Here is a 27,113-nt window from a genome sequence, read left to right on the forward strand (position 1 = left end):
TTCAATTTCTACAAACCTCTTGGATTTTCATTAAAAAATTCTTTTGATATTTCTTAACGTACTTTTAGGGCACTTCATATAATACTGACTACTGTAATCACAACATCATCACTACTCACTTTATCTTTGAACACTTCGCACTGATTAAATTTCCAGATCCTTCGCGCACACAATCGTTCTGACAACGTTGTCAATTTTTTAATTACAACCCTTGGATCCTAAGAGCAAGAAAACAATCAACGCCTTTTTTTAAGTGTTACATTAGAGATAAATATATTTTACAATCATACATATTTTAATTTCAGTTTTGTATGTATGTAAAATTCCATTTATGGAATTAAGAGAAAAACATTACCACATTCTTCAGACGCACTTACAATAAAATAACAACATATAGTACTCAACATATGTCACAGACTTTGATGACTAATTTCAATTTCTACAAACCTCTTGGATTTTGACAAAGAATGCTCTTAATGTTTCTTAACGTACTTTCAGGGCACTTCATATAACACTGACTACTGTAATCACTACATCATCACTACTACTCTCTTTATCTTTGAACACTTCGTACTGATTAAATTTCCAGATCCTTCGCGCACATAATCGTTCTCACAATGTTGCCAATACTTTAATTTCAACCCTTGGATATACTTTTTCTTAACAGCAAGAAAACAATTAACACTTTTTTCTAAGTGTTATATTAGAGATAAATATATTTTACAATCGTACATATTTTAGTTTCAGTTCAGCATGTATGTAAAATTCCATTTATGGAATTAAAATAGAATCACTACCACATTCTTCAAGCGCACTTACAATAAAATAATATAACAACATATAGTACTCAACATATTGTACAAGACCTTAAAGCAGACACTGCACATTTTAAGCAAGCAAATTTTCTTTTGCCCTTTAGAAGCAGGAATCCAATTGTAATCCACCACCGCCACTCTTATATTTGATTGTTTTTCTTAGACTCGTATTTGTTTCATCAACCATTAATTCTTCTTTCTTTCCACTCCTCCGTCACTTGCCCACAAGGGATAGAAATGTGAGTCAAGCGCTGCTAAGTGGAGAAATTCGTTAGCTGTTATGGAAGTAGACAAGTGACTACAACAATTTGTTGACAACACGAGGAAATGAGCTTCCAGTCATATGCTCAATGATGCTTGATATGGTTGCAGCGCGAATGCAACGCTATAAATGTGAAATGTTGTTTTCCTTTTAGTTTTTTAAACAAAAACTTTCAAGAGATACATCCATTTCTTTGCACTGAGGAACAAAGTTATATTCGTACTCAAAAACTGTCCTAAAAGTTCTCAAACACTCATTGAGGTCACAAATTAGGCCGTTGCATAACCATGAAATCTCAGTCAGCATTCACAACCGGTTTTTATCCGATTTGTCGAAATCTTTGTAATCTAATGTTCACTTCAATTCAAAGAGAAGATGGTAATCTATTAATGCCGAAAATTTCTTTCACTTATATTCAATATTGAGTTTATGAGTTTTATTTAACGTTGCCATCTATTGATTTACACTGAGTGCTCAATGAATTGTCACCGTCTACGTAATATTTAAGTGGATTTCGCCAGACCCCCTCCCCACTTTGGAGTTTCGAAACAAAACCTATGCCAATCGTCTGTGCTACGTTTGTGCCGGAATGTACCGCAAAAATTTTCGTTTGTACCACTTCAGGTACGAAGTTATAAGTCTCTTAAAGTGGGGGGCCCGGGGCAAACGGCAGCCCCCACCTTAAAATTTCGAAACAAAACCTATGCCAATCGTTTGTGCTACATTTGTGCCAGAATGTACCGCAAAAATTTTCGTTTGTACCACTTTCGGTACGAAGCTATAACAGTCTTAAAGTGTGTGTGGGGGGGGGGTCTGTGGAAACGGCAGCCTCCAACCTTGGAATTTCGAAACAAAACCTATGCCAATCGTTTGTGCTCCGTTTGTGCCGAAATGAACCGCAAACATTTTCATTTGTACCACTTCCGGTACAACGTTATAAAAATTTTAAAATGCTAGGCTCGGAAAGCGGCAGCCCCCAACCTTCGAATTTCCAAACAAAACCTATGCTAATCATTAGTGATACGTTTGTGCCGAAATGTACCGATAAAAGTTTCGTTTGTACCACTTCCGGTACGAAGATTGAAGAGATTTAAGGTAGGGAAACTGGGGAAACGGCCGCCTCCAACATTGGAATTTCGAAACAAAACTTATGCCAATCGTTTGTGCTATGCTTGTGCCGGAATGTACCGCAAAAATTTTCGTTTGTACCACTTCCGCTACAACGTAGCAAGAATTTTAAAGTGGGGGCCCTGGGGAAACGGCAGCCTCCAACCTTGGAATTTCGAAGCAAAACCTATGCCAATCGTTTGTGCTACGTTTGTGTCGGAATGTACGGCAAAAAGTTTCGTTTGTACCACTTCCGCTACAACGTTACAAGAATTTTAAAGTGGGAGAGGGTAAACGACATCCTCCAACCTTGGAATTTCGAAACAAAACCTATGCCATTCGTTTGTGCCGGAATGTACCGCAAAAAGTTTCGTTTGTACCACTTCCGGTACGAAGTTATAAGTTTTAAAGTGGGGGCGGAAAGTAAACAACAGCCTCCAAAATAGGAATTGCGAAACAAAACCTATGCCAATCGTTTGTGCCGAAATGTACCGCAAAAATTTTCGTTTGTACCACTTCCGTACGAAGGTATAAGGGTTTTAAAGAGGGGGGGGGGGGCTGGGGAAACGGCAGCCCCCCACCTTGGAATTTGGAAACAAAACCTATGCCAATCGTTTGTGCTACGTTTGTGCCGCAATGTACCGCAACAATTTGCGTTTGTACCACTTCCGGTACAACGTTATAAGAATTTTAAACTGGGGCCCTGGGGAAACGGCAGCCTCCAACCTTGGAATTTCGAAACAAAATTATGCCAATCGTTTGTGCTACGTGTGTGCCGAAATGTACCGCAAAAATTTTCGTTTGTACCACTTCCGGTACAACGTTATAAGAATTTTAAAGTGTTAGGCTCGGAAAGCGGCAGTCCCCAACCTTAGAATTTCGAAACAAAACCTATGCCAATCGTTTGTGCTACGTTTGTGCCGGAATGTACCGCACAAATTTTCGTTTGTACCACTTCCGTACGAAGTTATAAGGGTTTTAAAGTCGGGGAAGCTGGGGAAACGGCTGCCTCCAACCTTGGAATTTCCTAACTAAACCTATTGCAATCGCTTGTGCTACGTTTGTGCCGAAATGTACCGCAAAAATTCTCGTTTGTACCACTTCCGGTACAACGTTATAAGAATTTTAAAGAGTTATTCTCGGAAAGCGGCGGCCCCCAACCTTCGAATTTCGAAACAAAACCTATGCTAATCATTAGTGATACGTTTGTGCCGAAATGTACCGCAAACATTTTCGTTTCTGCCACTCTCGGTACGAAGTTATAAGAGATTTAAAGTGGGGAAACTGGGGAAACGGCCGCCTCCAACCTTGGAAGTTTGAAACAAAACCTATGCCAATCGTTTGTGCTACCTTTGTGCCGGAATGTACCGCAAAAAATTTCGTTTGTACCACTTCCGCTGCAACGTTACAAGAATTTTAAAGTGTTAGGCTCGCAAAACGGCAGTCCCCAACGTTCGAATTTCGAAACAAACCCTATGCTAATCATTAGTGATACGTTTGTGCCGAAATGATCCGATAAAAGTTTCGTTTGTACCACTTCCGGTACGAAGATATGTAAGTTTTAAAGTGGGGGCCCTGGGGAAACGGCAGCCTCCAACATTGGAATTTCGAAGCAAAACCTATGCCAATTGTTTGTGCTACGGTTGTGCCGGAATGTACCGCAAAAATTTTCGTTTGTACAATTTCCGCTACAACGGTACAATAATTTTAAAGTTGGGGAGGGTAAACGACAGCTTCCAACCTAGGAATTTTGAAACAAAACCTATGCCATTCGTTTGTGCCGGAATGTACCGCAAAAAGTTTCTTTTGTACCACTTCCGGTACAACGTTATAAGAATTTTAAAATGTTAGGCTCGGAAAGAAGTAGCGCCCAACCTTCGAATTTCAGAACAAAACCTATGCTAATCATTAGTGATACGTTTGTGCCGAAATGTACCGCAAACATTTTCGTTTGTACCACTCTCGGTACGAAGTTATAAGAGATTCAAAGTGGGGAAACTGGGGAAACGGCCGCCTCCAACCTTGGAATTTCAAAACAAAACCTATGCTAATCGTTTGTGATACGTTTGTGCCGAAATGTACCGCAAAAATTTTCGTTTGTGCCACTTCCGCTACAATGTTACAAGAATTTTAAAGTGCTCGCCCTGGGGAAACGGCAGTCTCCAACCTTGGAATTTGGAAACAAAACCTATGCCAATCGTTTGTGCTACGTTTGTGCCGGAATGTACCGCAAAAATTTTCGTTTGTACCACTTCCGGTACGAAGCTATAACAGTTTTAAAGTGGGGGCGGAAGGTAAGCGACAGCCTCCAACCTAGGAATTTCGAAACAAAACCTATGCCAATCGTTTGTGCTACGTTTGTGCCCGAATGTACCTCAAAAATTTTCGTTTGTACCACTTCCGTACGTAGGTATAAGTTTTTTTAAAGTGGGGGGGCCGGGGAAACTGCAGCCCCCCACCTTGGAATTTCGAAACAAAACCTATGCCAATCGTTTGTGCTACGTTTGTGCCGGAATGTACCGCAAAAATTTTCGTTTCTACCACTTCCGATACAAAGATATAAAAGTTTTAAACTAGGAAGATGCAGTCTCCACAGCTCCATACTTTAAGACTTGTATACCTTTTTAACGGAAGCGGTACAAACGAAAAATTTTTCGGTACATCCTGGTACAAACGATTCAGATACTTTTCATTTGGAAATTGAAAAGCTTGGGGCTGTCATTTCCACAGACCCAAGTTGAAAACTCTTATATTTTTGCACAAACGATTAGCGTATGCTTCATTTCGAAATTCAATGGTGGCGAGGCTGTAGAAACGGCAGCCCTCTAGTTTAAAACATTTATAATTTTGCACCGGAAGTGGAACTAACGAAAATTTTGCGGTACATTCCGGCACAAAAGATTGTCGTAGGTTTAGTTTCGAAATTCCAAGGTTGGGGGCTGCCGTTTCCTCAGCCCCCACTTTAAAACTGTTATAACTTTTTACCGGAAGTAGTACAAACGAAATTTTTTGCGGTACATTTTGGCAAAAACTTAACACTAATGATTAGCATAGGTTTTCTTTCGAAATTCCAAGGTTAGGGGCTGCCGTTTCCCCGGCCTAACACTTTAAAATTCTTATAACGTTCTCCGGAAGTGGTACAAACAACAATTTTTGCTGAACATTCCGGGTCAAACCTAGCACAAACGATTGACATAGGTTTTGTTTCGAAATTCCAAGGGTGGACGCTGCCGTTTCCTCAGCCCCCCACTTTAGAACTCTTATAACTTCGTATCGGAAGTGGTACAAACGAAATTTTTGCTGCACATTTCGGCAAAAACTTATCACTAACGAATAGCATAAGTTTTCTTTCGAAATTCGAAGGTTGGGGGCTGCCGCTTTCCGAGCTAAAATTCTTATAACGTTGTACGGGAAGTGATACAAACAAAAATTTTTGCGGTACATTTCGGCAGAAACGTAGCACAAACGATTGGCATAGGTTTTGTTTGGAAATTCCAAGGTTGGAGGCTGCCGTTTCCTCAGCCCCTCCACTTTAAAACTCCTATAACTTCGTATCGGAAGTGGTTTAAACGAAAATTTTTGCGGTACATTCCGGCACAAATGTAGCGTAAACGATTAGAATACGCTTTGTTTCGAAATTCCAAGGTGCGAGGCTGCCGTTTCTCCAGCCACCCCACTTTAAACTCTTATAACTTTGTACCTGAAGTGGTACAAACGAAAAGTTTTGCTGTACATTTCGGCACAAACTTATCACTAATGATTACCATAAGTTTCTTTCGAAATTCGTAGGTTGGGGGCTGCCGTTTTCCGAGCCTAACACTTTAAAATTCTTATAACGTTGTACCGGAAGTGGTACAAACAATAATTTTTGCGGTACGTTTCGCCAAAAACGTAGCACAAACGATTGGCATAGGTTCTGTTTCGAAGTTCGAAGGTTGGAGGCTGCCGTTTCCTCAGCACCCCACTTTAAAAATCCTATAACTTCGTACCGGAAGTGGTAGAAATGAAACTTTATGCGGTACATTCCGCCACAAATATAGCACAAACAATTGGAATAGGTTTTGTTTTGAAATTTTAGGGTTGGAGGCTGGCGATTCCCCAGGGCCCTCACTTTAAAACTCTTTTAACTTCGTACCGGAAGTGGTACAAACGAAATTTTTTGTGTTATATTCCGGCACAAACGTAGCACAATCGATTGGCATAGGTTTTGTTTCGAAATTCTAAGGTTAAGGGATGCCGTTTCTCCAGCCCCCCCCGTTAAGACCCTTATAACTTCGTACCGGAAGTGGTACAAACAAAAATTTTTGCGGTACATTTCGGCACAAACGATTGGCATAGGTTTTGTTTCGAAATTCCAAGGTGGGATTCTGCCGTTTCCTCACCACCCCACTTTAAAGCTGTTATAACTTCGTACCGGAAGTGGTACAAACGAAAATTTTTGCGGTAGATTTCGGCACAAACTTAACACTAATGATTACCATAGGTTTTCTTTCGAAATTCCAAGGTTAGGGGCAGCCGTTTCCCAGTCCTCACACTTTAAAATTCTTATAACGTTCTCCGGAAGTGGTACAAACGAAAATGTTTGCGGTACATTCCGGCACAAACGTAGCACAATCGATTGGCATAGGTTTTGTTTCGAAATTCCAAGGTTGGAAGATGCCGTTTCTCCACCCCCCCCCCCCACATTAAAACCCTTATAACTTCGTACGGAAGTGGTACAAACAAAAATTTTTGCGGTACATTCCGGCACAAACGTAGCACAAACGATTGGCATATGTTTTGTTTCGAAATTCCAAGGTTGGAGGCTGCTGTTTCTTCAGCCCCCCCCCCGACTTTAAAACGCTTATAAAATCGTACCCGAAGTGGTACAAACGAAAATTTTTGCGGTACATTTCGGCACAAACGTATCACTAATGACTAGCATAGGTTTTGTTTCGAAATTCCAAGGTTGGAGGCTGCCTTTTCCTCAGCCTTCCACTTTAAAACTCTTATAACTTCGTATCGGAAGTGGTACAAAGGAAAATTTTTGCTGTACATTTCGGAACAAACGATTAGCATAGGTTTTGTTTCGAAATTCCAAGGTAAGGGCGGCCGTTTCCCCAGCTCCCACTTTAAAACCCTTATAACGTCGTGCGGGAAATAGTAAAAACGAAAAATTTGGCGGTACATTTCGGCACAAACTTATCACTAATGAATAGCATATGTTTCTTTCGAAATTCGTAAGTTGGGGGCTGCCGTTTTCCGAGCCTAACACTTTAAAATTCTTGTAACGTTGTACCGGAAGTGGTACAAACAAAAATTTTTGCGGTACATTCCGGCATAAATGTAGCACAAACGATTGGAATAAGATATGTGTCAAAATTATAGGTGGGAGGCAAGGTCGTTTCCTCCAGCCACCCCACTTTAAAACTCTTATAACTTTGTACCGGAAGTGGTACAAACGAAAAATTTGCTGTACATTCCGGCACAAACGTAGTACAATCGATTGGCATAGGTTTTGTTTTGAAATTCCAGGATTGGAGGCTGGCGTTTCCCCAGGGCCCTCACTTTAAAACTCTTCTAACTTCGTACCGGAAGTGGTACAAACGAAATTTTTTGTGGTACATTCCGGCACAAACGTAGCACAATCGATTGGCATAGGTTTTGTTTCGAAGTTCCAAGGTTGGAGGCTGCCGTTTCCTCAGCACCCCACTCTAAAAATTCTATAACTTCGTACCGGAAGTGGTAGAAACGAAACATTTTGCGGTACAATCCGGTACAAATGTAGCACAAACGATTTGAATAGGTTATGTGTCAAAATTTCAGGTGGGAGGCAAGGTCGTTTCCCCCAGCCACCCCACTTTAAAACTCTTCTAACTTCGTACCGGAAGTGGTACAAACGAAATTTTTTGTGGTACATTCCGGCACAAACGTAGCACAATCGATTGGCATAGGTTTTGTTTCGAAATTCCAAGGTTGGAGAATGCCGTTTCCTCAGCACCCCACTTTAAAAATTCTATAACTTCGTACCGGAAGTGGTACAAACGAAAATTTTTGCGGTACATTCCAGCACAAGCGTATCACAAACGATTGGCGTAGGTTTTGTTTCCAAATTCCAAGGTTAGGGGCTGCCGTTTCCCCGGCCTAACATTTTAAAATTCTTATAACTTTCTCCGGAAGTGGTACAAACGAAAATGTTTGCGGTACCTTCCGGCACAAACGTAGCACAAACGACTGGCATATGCTTTGTTTCGAAATTCCAAGGTTGGAGGCTGTTGTTTCTGCAGCCCTCCCGACTTTAAAACGCTTATAAATTCGTACCGGAAGTTGTACAAACGAAAAGTTTTGCGGTACATTTGGGCACAAACGTATCACTAATGACTAGCATAGGTTTTGTTTCGAAATTCCAAGGTTGGAGGCTGCCTTTTCCTCAGCCTTCCACTTTAAAACTCTTATAACTCCGTACTGGAACTGGTACAAACGGAAATTTTTGCTGTACATTTTGGCACAAATGATTGGCATAGGTTTTGTTTCGAAATTCCAAGGTAAGGGCGTCCGTTTCCCCAGCCCCCACTTTAAAACTCTTATAACGTCGTACGGGAAATAGTAAAAACGAAAATTTTTGCGGTACATTTCGGCACAAACTTATCACTAATGATTAGCATATGTTTCTTTCGAGATTCGTAGGTTGGGGGCTGCCGTTTTCCGAGCCTAACATTTTAAAATTCTTATAACGTTGTAGCGGAAGTGGTACAAACAAAAATTTTTGCGGTACGTTTCGCCAAAAACGTAGCACAAACGATTGGCATAGGTTTTGTTTCGAAGTTCCAAGGTTGGAGGCCGCCGTTTCCTCAGCACCCCACTTTAAAAATTCTATAACTTCGTACCGGAAGTGGTAGAAACGAAACATTTTGCGGTACAATCCGGTACAAATGTAGCACAAACGATTTGAATAGGTTATGTGTCAAAATTTCAGGTGGGAGGCAAGGTCGTTTCCCCCAGCCACCCCACTTTAAAACTCTTCTAACTTCGTACCGGAAGTGGTACAAACGAAATTTTTGTGGTACATTCCGGCACAAACGTAGCACAATCGATTGGCATAGGTTTTGTTTCGAAATTCCAAGGTTGGAGAATGCCGTTTCTCCAGCCCCCCCTTCACCACGTTAAAACCCTTATAACTTCCTACGGAAGTGGTACAAACAAAAATTTTTGCGGTACATTCCGGCACAAACGTAGCACAAACGATTGGCATAGGTTTTGTTTCGAAATTCCACGGTTGGAGGCTGCCGTTTCCTCAGCACCCCACTTTAAAAATCCTATAACTTCGTACCGGAAGTGGTACAAACGAAAATTTTAGAGGTACATTTCGGCTCAAACTTAACACTAATGATTAGCATAGGTTTTCTTTCGAAATTCCAAGGTTAGGGGCTGCCGTTTCCCCGGCCTAACACTTTAAAATTCTTATAACTTTCTCCGGAAGTGGTACAAACGAAAATGTTTGCGGTACATTCCGGCACAAACGTAGCACAAACGACTTGCATATGCTTTGTTTCGAAATTCCAAGGTTGGAGGCTGCTGTTTCTGCAGCCCCCCGACTTTAAAACGCTTATAAATTCGTACCGGAAGTTGTACAAACGAAAAGTTTTGCGGTACATTTCGGCACAAACGTATCACTAATGACTAGCATAGGTTTTGTTTCGAAATTCCAAGGTTAGGGGCAGCCGTTTCCCAGTCCTCACACTTTACAATTCTTATAACGTTCTCCGGAAGTGGTACAAACGAAAATTTTTGGGGTACATTCCGGCACAAACGTAGCACAAACGGTTGGCATAGGTTTTGTTTCGAAATTCCATGGTTGGAGGCTGCCGTTTCCTCAGCACCCCACTTTAAAAATCCTATAACTTCGTACCGGAAGTGGTACAAACGAAAATTTTTGCGGCACATTTCGGCTCAAACTTAACACTAATAATTAGCATAGGTTTTCTTTCGAAATTCCAAGGTTAGGGGCTGCCGTTTCCCCGGCCTAACACTTTAAAATTCTTATAACTTTCTCCGGAAGTGGTACAAACGAAAATGTTTGCGGTACATTCCGGCACAAACGTAGCACAAACGACTGGCATATGCTTTGTTTCGAAATTCCAAGGTTGGAGGCTGCTGTTTCTGCAGCCCCCCCGACTTTAAAACTCTTCTAACTTCGTACCGGAAGTGGTACAAACAAATTTTTTGTGGTACATTCCGGCACAAACGTAGCACAATCGATTGGCATAGGTTTTGTTTCGAAATTCCAAGGTTGGAGAATGCCGTTTCTCCAGCCCCCCCTTCCCCACGTTAAAACCCTTATAACTTGCTACGGAAGTGGAACAAACAAAAATTTTTGCGGTACATTCCGGCACAAACGTAGCACAAACGATTGGCATAGGTTTTGTTTCGAAATTCCATGGTTGGAGGCTGCCGTTTCCTCAGCACCCCACTTTAAAAATCCTATAACTTCGTACCGGAAGTGGTACAAACGAAAATTTTTGCGGTACATTCCAGCACAAACGTATCACAAAAGATTGGCATAAGTTTTGTTTCGAAATTCAAAGGTGGGGGCTGCCGTTTCCCCAGCCCTCCCACTTTAAAACTCTTATAACTTCGTACCGGAAGTGGTAGAAACAAAAATTTTTGCGTTAAATTCTGGCACAAACGTAGCACAAACGATTGGCATAGGTTTTGTTTCAAAATTCCTAGGTTGGAGGCTGACGTTTAGCCCCCACTTTAAAACTGTTATAACTTCGTACCGGAAGTGGTACAAACAAAAATTTTTGCGGCACATTTCGGCACAAAATTAACACTAATGATTAACATAGGTTTCCTTTGGAAATTCCACGGTTAGGGGCTGCCGTTTCCCCGGCCTAACACTTGAAAATTCTTATAACGTTCTCTGGAAGTGGTACAAACGAAAATGTTTGCGGTACATTCCGGCACAAACGTAGCACAAACGATTGGCATATGTTTTGTTTCGAAATTCCAAGGTTGGAGGCTGCTGTTTCTCCAGCCCCCCCGAATTTAAAACGCTTATAAATTCGTACCGGAAGTGGTACAAACGAAAATGTTTGCGGTACATTGAAGGCACAAACGTAGTACAAACGATTGGCAAAGGTTTTGTTTCGAAATTCCAAGGTTGGAGGCGGCCGTTTCTCCAGTTTCCCCATTCTAAAATCCTTATAACGTTGCACCGGAAGTCGTCCAAACGAAAATTTTTGTGGTACATTCCGGCACAAACGTAGCACAATCGATTGGCATAGGTTTTGTTTTGAAATTCCAGGATTGGAGGCTGGCGTTTCCCCAGGGCCCTCACTTTAAAACTCTTCTAACTTCGTACCGGAAGTGGTACAAACGAAATTTTTTGTGGTACATTCCGGCACAAACGTAGCACAATCGATTGGCATAGGTTTTGTTTCGAAATTCCAAGGTTGGAGAATGCCGTTTCCTCAGCACCCCACTTTAAAAATTCTATAACTTCGTACCGGAAGTGGTACAAACGAAAATTTTTGCGGCACATTTCGGCTCAAACTTAACACTAATGATAAGCATAGGTTTTCTTTCGAAATTCCAAGGTTAGGGGCTGCTGTTTCTGCAGCCCCCCCGACTTTAAAACGCTTATAAATTCGTACCGGAAGTTGTAGAAACGAAAAGTTTTTCGGTACATTTCGGCACAAACGTATCACTAATGACTAGCATAGGTTTTGTTTCGAAATTCCAAGGTTGGAGGCTGCCTTTTCCTCAGCCTTCCACTTTAAAACTCTTATAACTCCGTACTGGAACTGGTACAAACGGAAATTTTTGCTGTACATTTTAGCACAAACGATTGGCATAGGTTTTGTTTCGAAATTCCAAGGTAAGGGCGTCCGTTTCCCCAGCCCCCACTTTAAAACTCTTATAACGTCGTACGGGAAATAGTAAAAACGAAAATTTTTGCGGTACATTTCGGCACAAACTTATCACTAATGATTAGCATATGTTTCTTTCGAGATTCGTAGGTTGGGGGCTGCCGTTTTCCGAGCCTAACATTTTAAAATTCTTATAACGTTGTAGCGGAAGTGGTACAAACAAAAATTTTTGCGGTACGTTTCGCCAAAAACGTAGCACAAACGATTGGCATAGGTTTTGTTTCGAAGTTCCAAGGTTGGAGGCTGCCGTTTCCTCAGCACCCCACTTTAAAAATTCTATAACTTCGTACTGGAAGTGGTAGAAACGAAACTTTTTGCGGTACAATCCGGCACAAATGTAGCACAAACGATTTGAATAGGTTATGTGTCAAAATTTCAGGTGGGAGGCAAGGTCGTTTCCCCCAGCCACCCCACTTTAAAACTCTTCTAACTTCGTACCGGAAGTGGTACAAACGAAATTTTTTGTGGTACATTCCGGCACAAACGTAGCACAATCGATAGGCATAGGTTTTGTTTCGAAATTCCAAGGTAGGAGAATGCCGTTTCTCCAGCCCCCCTTCCCCACGTTCAAACCCTTATAACTTCCTACGGAAGTGGTACAAACAAAAATTTTTGCGGTACATTCCGGCACAAACGTAGCACAAACGATTGGCATAGGTTTTGTTTCGAAATTCCATGGTTGGAGGCTGCCGTTTCCTCAGCACCCCACTTTAAAAATCCTATAACTTCGTACCGGAAGTGGTACAAACGAAACTTTTTGCGGCACATTTCGGCTCAAACTTAACACTAATGATTAGCATAGGTTTTCTTTCGAAATTCCAAGGTTAGGGGCTGCCGTTTCCCCGGCCTAACACTTTAAAATTCTTATAACTTTCTCCGGAAGTGGTACAAACGAAAATGTTTGCGGTACATTCCGGCACAAACGTAGCACAAACGACTGGCATATGCTTTGTTTCGAAATTCCAAGGTTGGAGGCTGCTGTTTCTGCAGCCCCCCCCCGACTTTAAAACGCTTATAAATTCGTACCGGAAGTTGTACAAACGAAAAGTTTTGCGGTACATTTCGGCACAAACGTATCACTAATGACTAGCATAGGTTTTGTTTCGAAATTCCAAGGTTAGGGGCAGCCGTTTCCCAGTCCTCACACTTTACAATTCTTATAACGTTCTCCGGAAGTGGTACAAACGAAAATTTTTGCGGTACATTCCGGCACAAACGTAGCACAAACGATTGGCATAGGTTTTGTTTCGAAATTCCACGGTTGGAGGCTGCCGTTTCCTCATCACCCCACTTTAAAAATCCTATAACTTCGTACCGGAAGTGGTACAAACGAAAATTTTTGCGGCACATTTCGGCTCAAACTTAACACTAATGATTAGCATAGGTTTTCTTTCGAAATTCCAAGGTTAGGGGCTGCCGTTTCCCCGGCCTAACACTTTAAAATTCTTATAACTTTCTCCGGAAGTGGTACAAACGAAAATGTTTGCGGTACATTCCGGCACAAACGTAGCACAAACGACTGGCATGTGCTTTGTTTCGAAATTCCAAGGTTGGAGACTGCTGTTTCTGCAGCCCCCCCGACTTTAAAACTCTTCTAACTTCGTACCGGAAGTGGTACAAACGAAATTTTTTGTGGTACATTCCGGCAGAAACGTAGCACAATCGATTGGCATAGGTTTTGTTTCGAAATTCCAAGGTTGGAGAATGCCGTTTCTCCAGCCCCCCCTTCCCCACGTTAAAACCCTTATAACTTCCTACGGAAGTGGTACAAACAAAAATTTTTGCGGTACATTCCGGCACAAACGTAGCACAAACGATTGGCATAGGTTTTGTTTCGAAATTCCATGTTTGGAGGCTGCCGTTTCCTCAGCACCCCACTTTAAAAATCCTATAACTTCGTACCGGAATGGTACAAACGAAAATTTTTGCGGTACATTCCAGCACAAACGTATCACAAACGATTGGCATAAGTTTTGTTTCGAAATTCCAAGGTGGGGGCTGCCGTTTCCCCAGCCCTCCCACTTTAAAACTCTTATAACTTCGTACCGGAAGTGGTACAAACAAAAATTTTTGCGGTACATTTCGGCACAAAATTAACACTAATGATTAACATAGGTTTTCTTTGGAAATTCCACGGTTAGGGGCTGCCGTTTCCCCGGCCTAACACGTGAAAATTCTTATAACGTTCTCTGGAAGTGGTACAAACGAAAATGTTTGCGGTACATTCCGGCACAAACGTAGCACAAACGATTAGCATATGTTTTGTTTCGAAATTCCAAGGTTGGAGGCTGCTGTTTCTCCGGCCCCCCCGAATTTAAAACGCTTATAAATTCGTACCGGAAGTTGTACAAACGAAAATGTTTGCGGTACATTGAAGGCACAAACGTAGTACAAACGATTGGCAAAGGTTTTGTTTCGAAATTCCAAGGTTGGAGGCGGCCGTTTCTCCAGTTTCCCCATTCTAAAATCCTTATAACGTTGCACCGGAAGTGGTCCAAACGAAAATTTTTGTGGTGCATTCCGGCACAAACGTAGCGCAAACGATTGGCATAGGTTTTGTTTCGAAATTCCAAGGTTGGAGGCTGGCGTTTCCCCAGGCTCGCCGCTTTAAAACCCTTATAACTTCGTACCGGAAGTGGTACAAACGAAAATTTTTGCGGTACGTTCCGGCATAAACTTAGCACAAACGATTGGCATATATTTTGTTTCGAAATTCCAAGGTTGGAGGCTGCTGTTTCTCAAGCTTCCCCCCCAATTTAAAACCCTTATAAGTTCGTTCCGGAAGTGGTAGAAACGAAAATTTGTGTGGTACATTGCGGCACAAACGTAGCACAAACGATTGGCTTAGGTTTTGTTTCGAAATTCCAAGTTGGGGGCGCTGGCGAAATGCACCTGTAATATTTTGATGGTCCACCTTTTGTTCGGAGGTCTACTTAGACATGGATTCTAGTAGTTGCTGATATGTTTCCACTGGAATCTGACATTACATATTCTTGATGGCATCCCACAATGAGCCCACAGATGTTGGTGAAGGTGTTATTGTGTGAAGAGTTCCATCAACAACATCAAATAAATGTTCTGTTGCTCCGTTATACCAAGCAAGTACAGTCCTTTGTGGCACAGTGCATTGTCGTCCTGAAAAATGCCGTCTTTCGCACACACACTCTTCGGAAAGAACACACCCTACAAAAGTTTTGCATTATAGAGTGTGTTCTTTCTCGGCAATACTACCAATCGGGATGGTCAAATGGCAATGTTGCCCACACTTGCTTATGTGCAGGGATGATCGCAATTCAGTGACCACTCAGTGTATATTACTCATCTGGACTCGTAACTAAACGAGAAAGTTCTTCTCTGAGAAGAATCTAAGTTCTAAACTAGAAGCAAAAAAATTAAAATTTTCACAAGATAGGATAATCTTCCTTCCTCAACTAATTTAAGTTTTGCTGTTACCTGAATTTTGATCGCAGGTAAGGATGGTTCCTTTAGCTATTTTAAAATTCAATCACTCTGATAGAATTTGTCGCACTTTCTAATGTATTTGTAACAAAATCAGCCATTTTGTTTAGGCGAAAGATATCACTTAGTGTTCTCCTGTATTCTTGGCAAGTGAAGTTATAAAGAATAAAATTCGAAGCACTGTTTATACAAGTAAGTAAATATATAACAGGTTCCCAGTTATGGCATTCATCAAGTTCAGATTTCGCCGGATCTGCTAGAGATAGGATAACACTAACTAGATGTGTCAGAAAGTATACCATAACAATCAATGTAAGTGTTAAAGTTAACTTTATAGATTTCCCATCATTGTTCATCGCAGAACTTTTGATCGTTGTTTGTTGACTTAGATTTCGACGCCTTTGCTTAGCCATTCTGAGCTTAACAATCAGCAACAAACAAGAAATAGTGACAAGTACAACAGGGGCTATTTTATTAAATATTAGTATGATACCATACGCAAGTAAGAGTTTACCATGGTAAGGAATATAAGGATCATAATTTGTATAATTTTCTGAATAACTACCCACAGTAAACAACATCATTATAGGTATAGTCATTACGATAGATGAAACACATATAATTATCACACCGATATAAGCTCTTGTCATTGAACACCACACGTGGCTGCGTAAAGGATAGAAAACCACAAGATTACGCCAGATACCAACAAAAACTGTCAACCAAGTTGAAATTGTGTGTAATAACCAAAAAGAACTCAACGTAATCTTGCTAATAATAATGAAAGCAAATGTGCCATCTTCCGTGTATAGGCTAAAATATAACTCATATGGTATCATTATCGTTAGCAAAAGAAAGTCAGCAATCGCTAAAGCAGTGAGGATGACGCTAGTGGGATTTCGCATGTTTCTTTGTGTAAGTACAATAATATTGATAACATTTGACACTGAACCAAATATTAAAACTACCATAACTACATACGAGTGATATTTGTCGTTGTACTCAATTAGTATGTCTCTCCAACTTTCAACACAAGTATAATTTCCTTCCATATTGTTAGAATTACGTATTGAATTTCTTCTAGAATATAATTTATTATTATTTTGTTTTCGAACGAATGCAGATATTTGTACTCCAACAACTTTCCTTTTTTAAATTTCTTGTAAGCAGTATCATCTTAAGGATACATTTCTGAAATTGTTATGAAGTTCTTCTTATTCAGGTCCTTTATAATGAAGTCCGAGAAGTTTCTGAGTTACACAGTTTTCCCAGTAATCCCAACTTTGAAATCGATGAACAATTGCACCCTAAAAAATAAATTTATATTAGGCTTATATTCATATCTGTACAATAAAGTAACTTACTCATTATGAATGCTATAATTAAAATTTTCTAAAAACATCAGAACCTTTAGCGTGAAGAGTTTAATGTTAGTAATAATTTATGTCAGTTATAGATCGGTTACAACTAGTATATAATTGTGATTTGTCTCGATGCTGAGTTGAACGTTTTAATACTATTTATCAATTGAATAATCTCTTCTCCTTCGTTTTTCTTTCTCCAAAACTTCTACCACGTCCCACAAAATACAATTTGTTTTCAAATAATTTTCTAAACAGTTTTGCTTTTTTTAATATCTGCAATATCAAAATTTTCCTTCTATGACGTCCCTCAGAATGTAATTTCCTCTCAAACGATGAAGTTATCAGTTTCCTTTTCTCCTTTTATTTATTTCAATATAATATTCTATTTCCCTTCCCTCTCTTTCTTATCCCCATATCTTTAATCATATCTCTTAAAATACAATTTCATCTTAAACGATGTCCTAACAAGTTTGTTTTATCTTTTTAATTGCCTTCAATATAATTGTCTTCCCCCTCCCATTCGTTCCTCCATACCTTCTATTATGTCCCTCAAAACAAACTTTCTTCTTAACGATGACTTAACCAGCTTATTTGCATATTTTAAATTATTTTCAATATTATTGTTTTCCCTCTCCTAATTCCTTTCCGATATACCTTCCGTCATGTCCATCAGAACACAATTTCTTCTCAAATGATGTCCTAACTTGTTTATTTTCCTCATTTTAATTACCTGTAATATTATTCTCTTTCTCTTCCAGATTTCCATCACACCATACTTTTATCATATTTCTCACAAGGAAAGGTCATGAACTGGCTCTGCTGTGATTCAAAAGAGAACGAATCCTAAAGTTATACGTGCCACTGGTCGGGATATCGTGAGTTGGAACGTATTGCGCAATGTAAAAGCTATTAATTAGATGGCAGAATAGTTTAAACCGGGTCATTTGTTCGGAAACGGTTGGGTAGATGGAAAACTCGATGAACACGTACCCTATCATTTTGAAGGGCACACTTTTTGGGCATCCAACTTAAAGTTTTCAAATGGCAAGAAATGTTAAGTAGCACATCGTTTGAAAGTTATTGTGAAACGAAAGAAGATTAGTTCACAATGACGGACTAATTTATATATGATGCAATCAGGATAGAAAATGAAAGTGAGAATAACAAAGAAGCAAAAAATAATCGAAATGTTAAAAAATTAAAAAAAAAGACAATAGTAGTCTCCGTTCTATGATGCTTCCAATCATCTGCTGCAGCGGTTAGAGCTTGCTATTTGAAACCTTGAAATTGGATCGCACCTGGGACCCTGCGGAGACGCTGGGACAAATATTACAACTTTAAATCATTGCACTTTGAAAATAACGCCACACGTGATTTCCTGTTTTCACATTTCTCTCTTCATTTTCGATTTATAGGGTTGACCATGGACTTTTCAATTAAGTTTTTGTTTACATTTAGACCAGTCGCCATTTTGCATACGGTTGTCGTTGAGAGTCGAGACTTGCTCCTTCTTTCATTTCACAATAGCTATCAAATGATGTGCTACTTAAGCTCCCTTGCCATTTAAAACTTTTGAGATGGACACATCTGGGACCTTGTTGGGGACCCTCGGGCAACCTTTTTTTACCCCAAAAAGTGTGCCCTTGAAAATAATGTGATACGTGTTGGTCGAGTTTTCTATCTAATTATCTAAGTATCATTCCACTAATTATTCCATTATCATCCACTTGACTTGATCATTGTGTTCCTTAGCCCAGCGGGCATAATCGTCGGGCATTAAGCCTAAATATTTCATTTCGTTTCATTTTCTATCAAGTTAAAAGAAGACGAGAAATTACTCGTCTTGTGCTCAACACTATTCGAAAGGCTGCGGTATGTAGCACTACTTGTACTGACGATTACCACGACTCTGGTTATTATAAACATACGGAAGCTTAAAATAACTGGTAGGTATTACACGTCCATTAATAATAACTGGTAGGTATTACACGTCCATTAATAATAACTGGTGGGTATTACACGTACATTAATAATAACAAGAATTTTAGGAATGATCCAAACAATGGATCAAAAGATTACGATCTTGGCTAATAATTAGATGTTGGGTCAGAAGTCACAAAATTTTTGAACGGCCTCTAAATCGAGTTTCCGTATATTTTACGGAGTAAGCACATCATACTGAGTTAAGTGGTAGTTTTGATTTTGACACACTATATTTAGTTCTCGAGATATAAGGCGTACAAGAAAACGTTTGGTTGAATGAAATATATTGGATTTTTTGGGATCAGGGGCAACAAAATTTTTGAATGGATCCTAAATCAAGATTTCGTATTTTTTACGGAATAAGCACACCATACTGAGTTAAGTGGTAGTTTTGCTTTGGCTACAGTATATGTAGTTATCTTGATATAAGGCGTACAAGAAGATTTATAATTGAAAGAAAAACATTGGATTTTTTGGATCAGGGGCCACAAAAATTTTGGATGGTCCCTAAATCCAGTTTTCGTATTTTTTACGGAATAAGCACATAATACTGAGTTCAGTGGTAGGTTTGGTTTTGCTACACTATATGTAGTTCTCCAGATATAAGACCTACAAGAAAATTTCTGTCTGAAATATATTGGATCTTTTGATCCAAAAATGAAACTCGCAAAGGCAAAGAAATGAATTAACAAATTAATATTCATTTTATTTTATTTAGGTGAAGAGTTCACGAGTTAACCGCGGAACAATTACTCTCTGTTCCCTCTGCGAGTAGGGATTCTCAACCTTAATTCTATAATATATGCATATTTGAGTTACTATTAAAAATAATTGTGTGTGATTTCATGTTTAATTATTGAGCATAATTTCCAGTCCTGAAACTATATTATTTGAACTTGTAGTATTCTAAAAATGTAACCAAAAAAGTTCTGTCACTTTTTCATCCACAACCTTCGAACATCGATATGTCACCTAAGACGTACCTGGAAGATTAAAAATAGTCCCCATCAGCAGCGACGACCTTCTGCCAACGTTCTGAAAGGCCGTGGACTCCATTGCGGTAGAACTTAGTGGGCCATGAAGGGAAGAAGGTATCAAGTGCTTTTTCCACCTCTACTATGGATTTGAACTGGCGTTTTCTAAGGTGATTGTCCAAGGAATGAAACAGGTGATAATCGGACGGTGCAATGTCCGGGGAGTATGGCGGATGCAATAGTGTTTCCCATCCAAGGCATAGAATGGTGTCCCGGGTCATCTTCCACGTGGAGTTAGTGTTGTCCTGTAACAGGAGGACCCTTTCGCGATTCAGAAGTGCTGGCTCCAGAGTTTTGAGTTTTTCTTGAACACGGCTAAACCGCTGACAGTACACAGTTGCACCAGCTGGTAGCAGTTCCTGATGCACGATGCCGCGAACAGTCCACTAAACACACACGAGGACCTTCTTCTGGTGCAGTACTGGTTCCGGCTGTTTTGGAACCGGTTCATGGGATTCTAACCAATCATGACGGTGCCGTTAAGCTTCGTACAGGACCCACTTCTCGTCATATATCAACACCCTGTCAGAAATGGCTCCTTCCTCAGACGAAACAGCATAGAAACATATGTGTTTGCTTGCGTTGCCTTCTGGCCCGGAGTTGAATCATATGGAATCCATCGACCCAACTTATAGTGCTTACCAAGTTGATGGAGGTACTGCCGAATGGTTTATCCACTCACACTGGATTGTAGTCCCAGTTCCTCACATGTCTGGCCACTGTTCGCCTCAATCGCTGCGCCATTGTCGTTAAACTTGTTAAAACATATCTGCACTGTTGTCGTAGTCAGGGCACACTCACCAAAAGCCTAGCATATCTTCCGCCCCGTTTTAGCGGCATTTGACTCCAGTTTGAACTCGTACAGCATACACGCCCCTATGAAGCTCTGTTGAGGAGGTCCCATGTTCACTCCACCATTGCAAGTTCACGGTGTAACTGAACTGTACAAACATTTAGTACGATATATTGGATACAGCTACATCAACAACTGATCTTCGTCTTATCTCCATTAGCATTCAGCTCACGATGTGAGAGCCATTGGAACACATACCTTTCCAAAATACGACAGAACTTTCTTGTTTACCTTTATATAATCATAATATTATATCATATAATATTAAGTTTTTTTCTGTGTTTGTAATCTATGTACTCGTATACATGATAGAGAAATTTCACCCCGCCAAAAAATCTATATTGAAATAATTTATATTCTGCTTAGTTAGTTAGAATTTTCATGCTTTCTGTTTGATAATATTTTTCTTACTTTTAGACCCTGATTAGAGGCTAAGGAATGGAATATCGTTCCTTTATATTTTGCTTTCAGTATATTTCCACTACTGGCTGATAATAGTTGCGTCATTGTAAATCGAATTTTTTAAAGCTATTTTTTTGCAGACCTGAAAACATTTAAAAGGGGAGCTTTTTTCTTGCTTACGGCTGAGTCTGTTAGGATGGGCTGAAAGTGTAAGTTGGTCCTAGTGGTGCAGGTTAATCGTTTGTGGTAATGTTTGGAGAGTGATTGTATCACAGTTCTTTCCCTTAGCTTTTGATGCTGAACGTGTTTGGATATGCAGGTCCAAGGTTTTGTAGTTGTCCCACTGAAGTAGAGAGAGATCTAGCCATAATGTAGGGAGGAACCAGGTTAGGAGTTAAGAAATTAATTTTTGATGTAGTTGAGAAATCCTACGTCTCAGAGTTGACAATTGGATTAAAATTAAGTTTAGAAGAAATGACAAATGGGTCGTTTCGAGGGTCCTGCTAAGGAGAGAGTGAACTTAGTAGAATTTGGATTATTTAAACGCTCCAAATGGTGGAGTTTTTTTTTAATATATAAAGGAATCAAGTTGCGATTTGGGTTCACTTCCCATAACATTCATACAGAAGTAGATGCCGAGTACAATCTCTTCAATACTACGACTTTCGTGTTCGAAAGTATTTGGGTGTTTTACTTTTGTGTTATACAACCGCTCACCTTGAATGCAAGGCTTAATCATAACTGGTCCAGGAATGAAGGCTGTTAAACCTAAAACCTATTATTTACCCTCTAACCTATTCTTTACCTAAAACCTCTAACTGAAATTAAGGGGCCAGGGTGGAGTGAGTACTGGTTTCCGTATTGCCCTGCCGCAGTTCCCTGAGATTAGAGAAGAAACGAGATTGCTAGTGATGTAGGAAAGTGATAGAGTAATAAGCAGCTCCTTACCCTCTCTATGAGTTCTTGGGGAAGATGAACATTACTAAGGACAAAGTGACGCCTTTCTATATTCTAGTGAATAACCCCTATCAGTGGTCGAAGTGAGACGGTATGCTGTGGTATGCCATACCGCCTCTGGTTTTTCAATAATGAAGGCATACCGCCTCTGGTTTTTCAGTGATCAATTCATACTGTCACGGAAGAGTAGATCTAAATACCTTTAATAAATCCATTTTTATACACAGTAATAGCTTTGAACGTAAAAACATTTATTTCTTATGTAGAAATAACTTTTAACTTGATAGCATTGGCATTTTTATCTTTTTTTCTGCCTTTTGTTTTTAAAATAAGGTGTTTTCAAAGAAGTTCATCTAGTTTATATTTTGATGTGCCATGTTGTTTTGTCTTTTGTCTTAATTCATAGTGTTTTGAGCATGGGCGGATTTAGGGGGTTGTCTGTTGTGGGTGCAGATCTTACGGGGATTTGAAATACCCCTCATTCGAGTAGGTGTCCGGGAGTTTTCCCGCAGAAAATTGTTAATATAAAAACTCGGGTTTTAAGTATTTTCGTGTGTAATTCTTTATAATATCATACGACGTAAAGGTATATATTTTTTTTTTTCTGAAAGTTGTTGGCCATGAATCAAAGTCTCTCCATGCCCCCTTCTAACTAAAGAGACGCTCTTCAGTGGTTTTCAGCCATTATGTAAGTAGCAGGCCGGTAGCCAGCCGAAAAATGTAGGGGGGGCCCGGCTGAAGTTAGGGGGGGCGATCCAACCATACTATAGTTCATCACCATATTATAGTTCATTTGCAAGCCTACCGTGAAAATTTTAGAGGGGGCCAGCAAAAATTTAGGGAGGGTCCGGCCCCCTAGACCCCCCCTGGATACGGGCCTGGTAAGTAGAAAAGCATTTTTAAGGCAATATATCCTCACTATATTTCAACATTTAGGTAGCCGGTATGTCGAGTCAAAATCGTAATAAAATATACTGCCTCTGCTTTCTTTCCACTTCGAATACTAACCCCTACCCTATTAGAGGAAAACAGTTTTATTAAATAAACACAGAATTATTAAATTACAGTCCTTCCTATTTATTTACTCAAAAAATTAAACTGAACCTGATACTCTAGACAACAACGAGTGAAAAAAAAATACAAAGACATGAATTTGGCTTAATGCCACTATATGTTGAGACGTAAAGAAATTGGAGCCTGGGTTGCGAAACAAAATATAACAGGAAAACAATTTTAGTATTATTATATAAATATATATATCCAATATGTTTTTACCTTTCACCTCTTTACTTCTGAAATGAAAGAAAACAAATTGATTTGTAAACTTCTCCTATCCAGAAGCCTGATTATTACTTAGCTCCCATTTTCCCAGAGAAAGAGCAAAATTTCACACATTATTTTTGCACTAGTCCTGGTCACCAAAGCACGTGCTAAACCCCAACATAGTTCTATAAAGCAAATATTTTTTCCTTCTTAAAATTCCCTGAACAACTAGTAGTGATGAATTCATTTAGCACAAGCATTTTTTAAAAATACCTATTTACATCAGTGATGTGCCGTAAGCTATAATTTTACGTCTACGCGATTGTCTACTGTAATCTATACGTAATCTACATTACACATTTTCCCGTGTAGACTATGTAGACAACCACTATCAAATGTAAAGAAGAATTTCGTTGCTCGTTTGTTCATATTTCCTCATTCAGTTGTTTTGCTTCCGTGCAGCGAAAGATTAGGGAAAGGACTAACATATAAAAAGTAAAGGGAATTATCTACTCTGTATGTTTACTCTGCTCTGCACATACCATTTCCTTAGATTTTCCACTTCGAGCACTGCTTTTATAATGAAATTTACAAAACTAACTCTCACCTGTGGGCTTTCAGTCTTGAATCTGCTTTATTTGCCAATTTTTTCTTGCATGTTTTACAAAATGCATAATATTTTTCATTTTCCTTCATCAAGACGAAACTAAGTATTCGAAAGTTACTATTCGCTGGTGGCATTTTATTTTGTACGCAATTTCGCAAGGTAACGACAAAAGAAAGCTCCTTTATTGTCCACGACGTCATATTAAATTACGTGTTGTTGACATATTCTACATAGTCTACGTTGTTTACATTGTCTACGCATAGTTGACACGTAAACGTAAACTATCGTGTTTTACGCGTAGACGCACATCTCTGATTTACATAAAGACCTTTGTTTTTGATACTCCATAACACTGGCTCATACTTAGGTAAAGATCTTAGTTTTAGACTCTGCACAACACTAGTACGTACTTAGGCAAAGAAAAGCCTTCTTTGTTTCTAATCCTCCATAGCACTAGTAAGTACTTAGATAAAGACGTTCTTTGTGTGATCATTGTGCAATACTTGGAATTGCTGTAAAGTTAATAGGATTACATATTCATTGGACTATTTAAATTATTATTAAAATGAAGTAATTTTAAAGTCTTTTCCAAATATCATTCAATTTCATTAATTGAACTTCAAGATACATCTTATTTAGACTGCACATCATCAGAAAAGTATTTGTAAAATCATTACATTTGTTTCATTATAATATAAGAAAAGCCAATAAACAATAGACTAGTGTTCCCTCAACCATCACGCTACATTCTTTTGTATTGTACTACAAGCCTTTCAGGTTGTATTTCCGAAGACGTCATTGTCCTTTCGTATCAAAACTATTGAAGCGCACTTCTCGTGGTGGATTGTATTATTAGTCGTACAGTGAAGAGCGTTAACGGAATACTCACTATTGGAGGTTAGGATTGTGTCCAGGCCATCCGGCACTTGGGCTTGCAAGAGTTCATCACCGCAGAAGCAGCCATGAACATATCTCCAACTTCGGTAAAACCCGACATTCGGCGCCTCGTGTGTAAATAGCGAGAAATTTCCATAATGTAGATATTACCTGTTTCCTCTTTAGGAACGGAAATACTCGGCCAAATACTCGCTTTGTAAAGGGTGTCCGGGAAATAAAGACGAATATTAAAGTGTATAAAACTAATATAAAATATATTTTTAAAAAAAATCTTTATAAACACATTGAGTAACTTCTCCCATTTATGTATACATACACATCAGATAATTTTCTCACATTTATGTATGAAAAATTGTATCCGGCATATGACCACCCAAGGCTGCACGGCAATGACCAATGCGTTGATGGAAATTTGCGATGAAGCTTTCACAAACATCTGGTGTGATGCCGTTAATAACCATCTTAATTTCATCCTTCAGTTGTTGTATTGTCTGTGGTTTGTTCACGTACACTTTAGATTTCACAAATCCACACGCACACACACACACACACACACACAAAAAGTCACAAGTGGTATGATCGCATCTGAGAAAATTATTCTTGTCGTGAAGTTCTCGTCCTCCGCTTGTCGAGCCAATACCCATTGAGCAAATCGATGTCTCTTTCCATGATCTGTAGGCTTCAACTCTTGTGTAAGTTGAATCTTGCATGCATGCATTCTCAGATCTTTCGACAGGATTTCATGCAGTGAACTTGGTGATAAGTTCAATTGTTGAGCTCGTCGGCTAACTGATTTCATGGGGCTTACGGTCACATTGTCACGCACGACAGCAATGTTTTCTTCTGTTCGAACAGAACGCGGTCTTCCAGTTTGCTTAACATTTAACACTGACCCCGTGGTCTCAAACTTCAGGACCAACTTCCGAACTGATGATTCAGTAGGAGCAACATTACATCCAAGTGTCACACGCAAATTTCGAACGGTTGCCGTGGGACTTTCCTTGTTTTTGTAATAACTTTTAATCACTCGGATGCATTGCTTTGTTGTCAAACGCTCCATGCCGAAAGAAACACCAATCAACAATGCTCACCACAGAGGCTACTAATCGGAAGGATAGAGGATAACAAACATGGTAAATCCACGGCTGCCAACCGTCATATGACAAAATGGTGCGAAATTCAAATTCGTCCTTATTTCCCGGGCACCCTTTATAACCTTCTGAAAGACATTAGGCGCTCCGTCTATTACAAGGTTGGAAATCTAGTTTATTTTAAAGGAGAGTAAGTGCCATAAAACGCTACTTTTTGTTGTGGTTGCTTATTTGAAATCACCTTTCGAGCTCCCTCTACGAAAAGTTAAATTGTTATAACGTGCCGTCGAAGAAGGACGTGTTTTTGATAAACAGGCGGAGGCAAAATTTGCCGAATTTCTTTATTCATTCTCCATTTCTTTTTACTTATTTTCTCGTTATCTGTGTCTAATATTCTAAAAAGGAACCTAGCGGAAAGTTCGAATGTTGCATTGGCAACTCTACTACTATTATGTATTTCGCGAGACTGAAGAGTAGAAGTGGCATTTTTTCTCTCTCTCTCTCTCTCTCTCTCTCTCTGGATGAATGTTTACATCACGCTGTATTATGAAATCACTAATGTAAAATGCTTCGAAAATTTCTGTGAGCTTTAGCATCCTTTTTTTTCAGCAACAAGACTATATAAGACGTGGTACTACAGATTAATGTGGAATTGAAACCTCCTAATACGTTAAAATTTCCTTCGCTCTCTGAACGAGAATCGAACCCTTAACTAAGTGCATCAATGGTCCACGCACTAACCACTATACCAGCGGGAAGAGCTATTTCGAAAATGTTGGTTAACAGCTCATTTAAAGAAATTATTCTCACTATTGTGTGCACGTCACTGAATGGATTTTAATAGTTTATGATAAAATAATTTTCAGTGAACTTTGATGCTTGCAAACGGGACTCTTTTTCCCTTAATTGCCCCTACACTAAAGCAACCTGAACTAGTACTGGAAAATAAACTTATTTAGTTTTATCCCGCTATACCGTTGCACAAAGATATTGCTTGTATAAGGCCGCTCAGAAAATACGATATGTACTTTACAACTCTATCTACAAGGATATTACAGGATAAATTGAAGGACAACGGAAATCACTAATACACTGAATATATACGTAG

At 39.5% G+C, this 27,113-nt stretch overlaps 1 protein-coding gene across 1 annotated transcript; it reads right to left on the reverse strand.

Moving 5' to 3' along the window:
• Window positions 1-15,589: 15,589 nt before the first annotated feature.
• On the reverse strand, window positions 15,590-16,839 carry LOC145676883 (FMRFamide receptor-like). Its single transcript, XM_081747667.1, has one exon. The coding sequence runs from the start codon at window positions 16,604-16,606 to the stop codon at window positions 15,590-15,592; it is 1,017 nt and encodes a 338-aa protein (XP_081603793.1). The 5' UTR covers window positions 16,607-16,839.
• Window positions 16,840-27,113: the final 10,274 nt, after the last annotated feature.

This window comes from Thermobia domestica, unplaced genomic scaffold (genome assembly GCF_964235325.1).
Source record: "Thermobia domestica unplaced genomic scaffold, izTheDome1.hap1.1 HAP1_SCAFFOLD_450, whole genome shotgun sequence".
Lineage (NCBI taxonomy): Eukaryota > Metazoa > Arthropoda > Insecta > Zygentoma > Lepismatidae > Thermobia > Thermobia domestica.

Coding starts and splice junctions, on each gene's coding strand:
- LOC145676883 (XM_081747667.1), bottom strand. CDS start 16,606: ATGGAAGGAAATTATACTTGTGTTGAAAGTTGGAGAGACATACTAATT.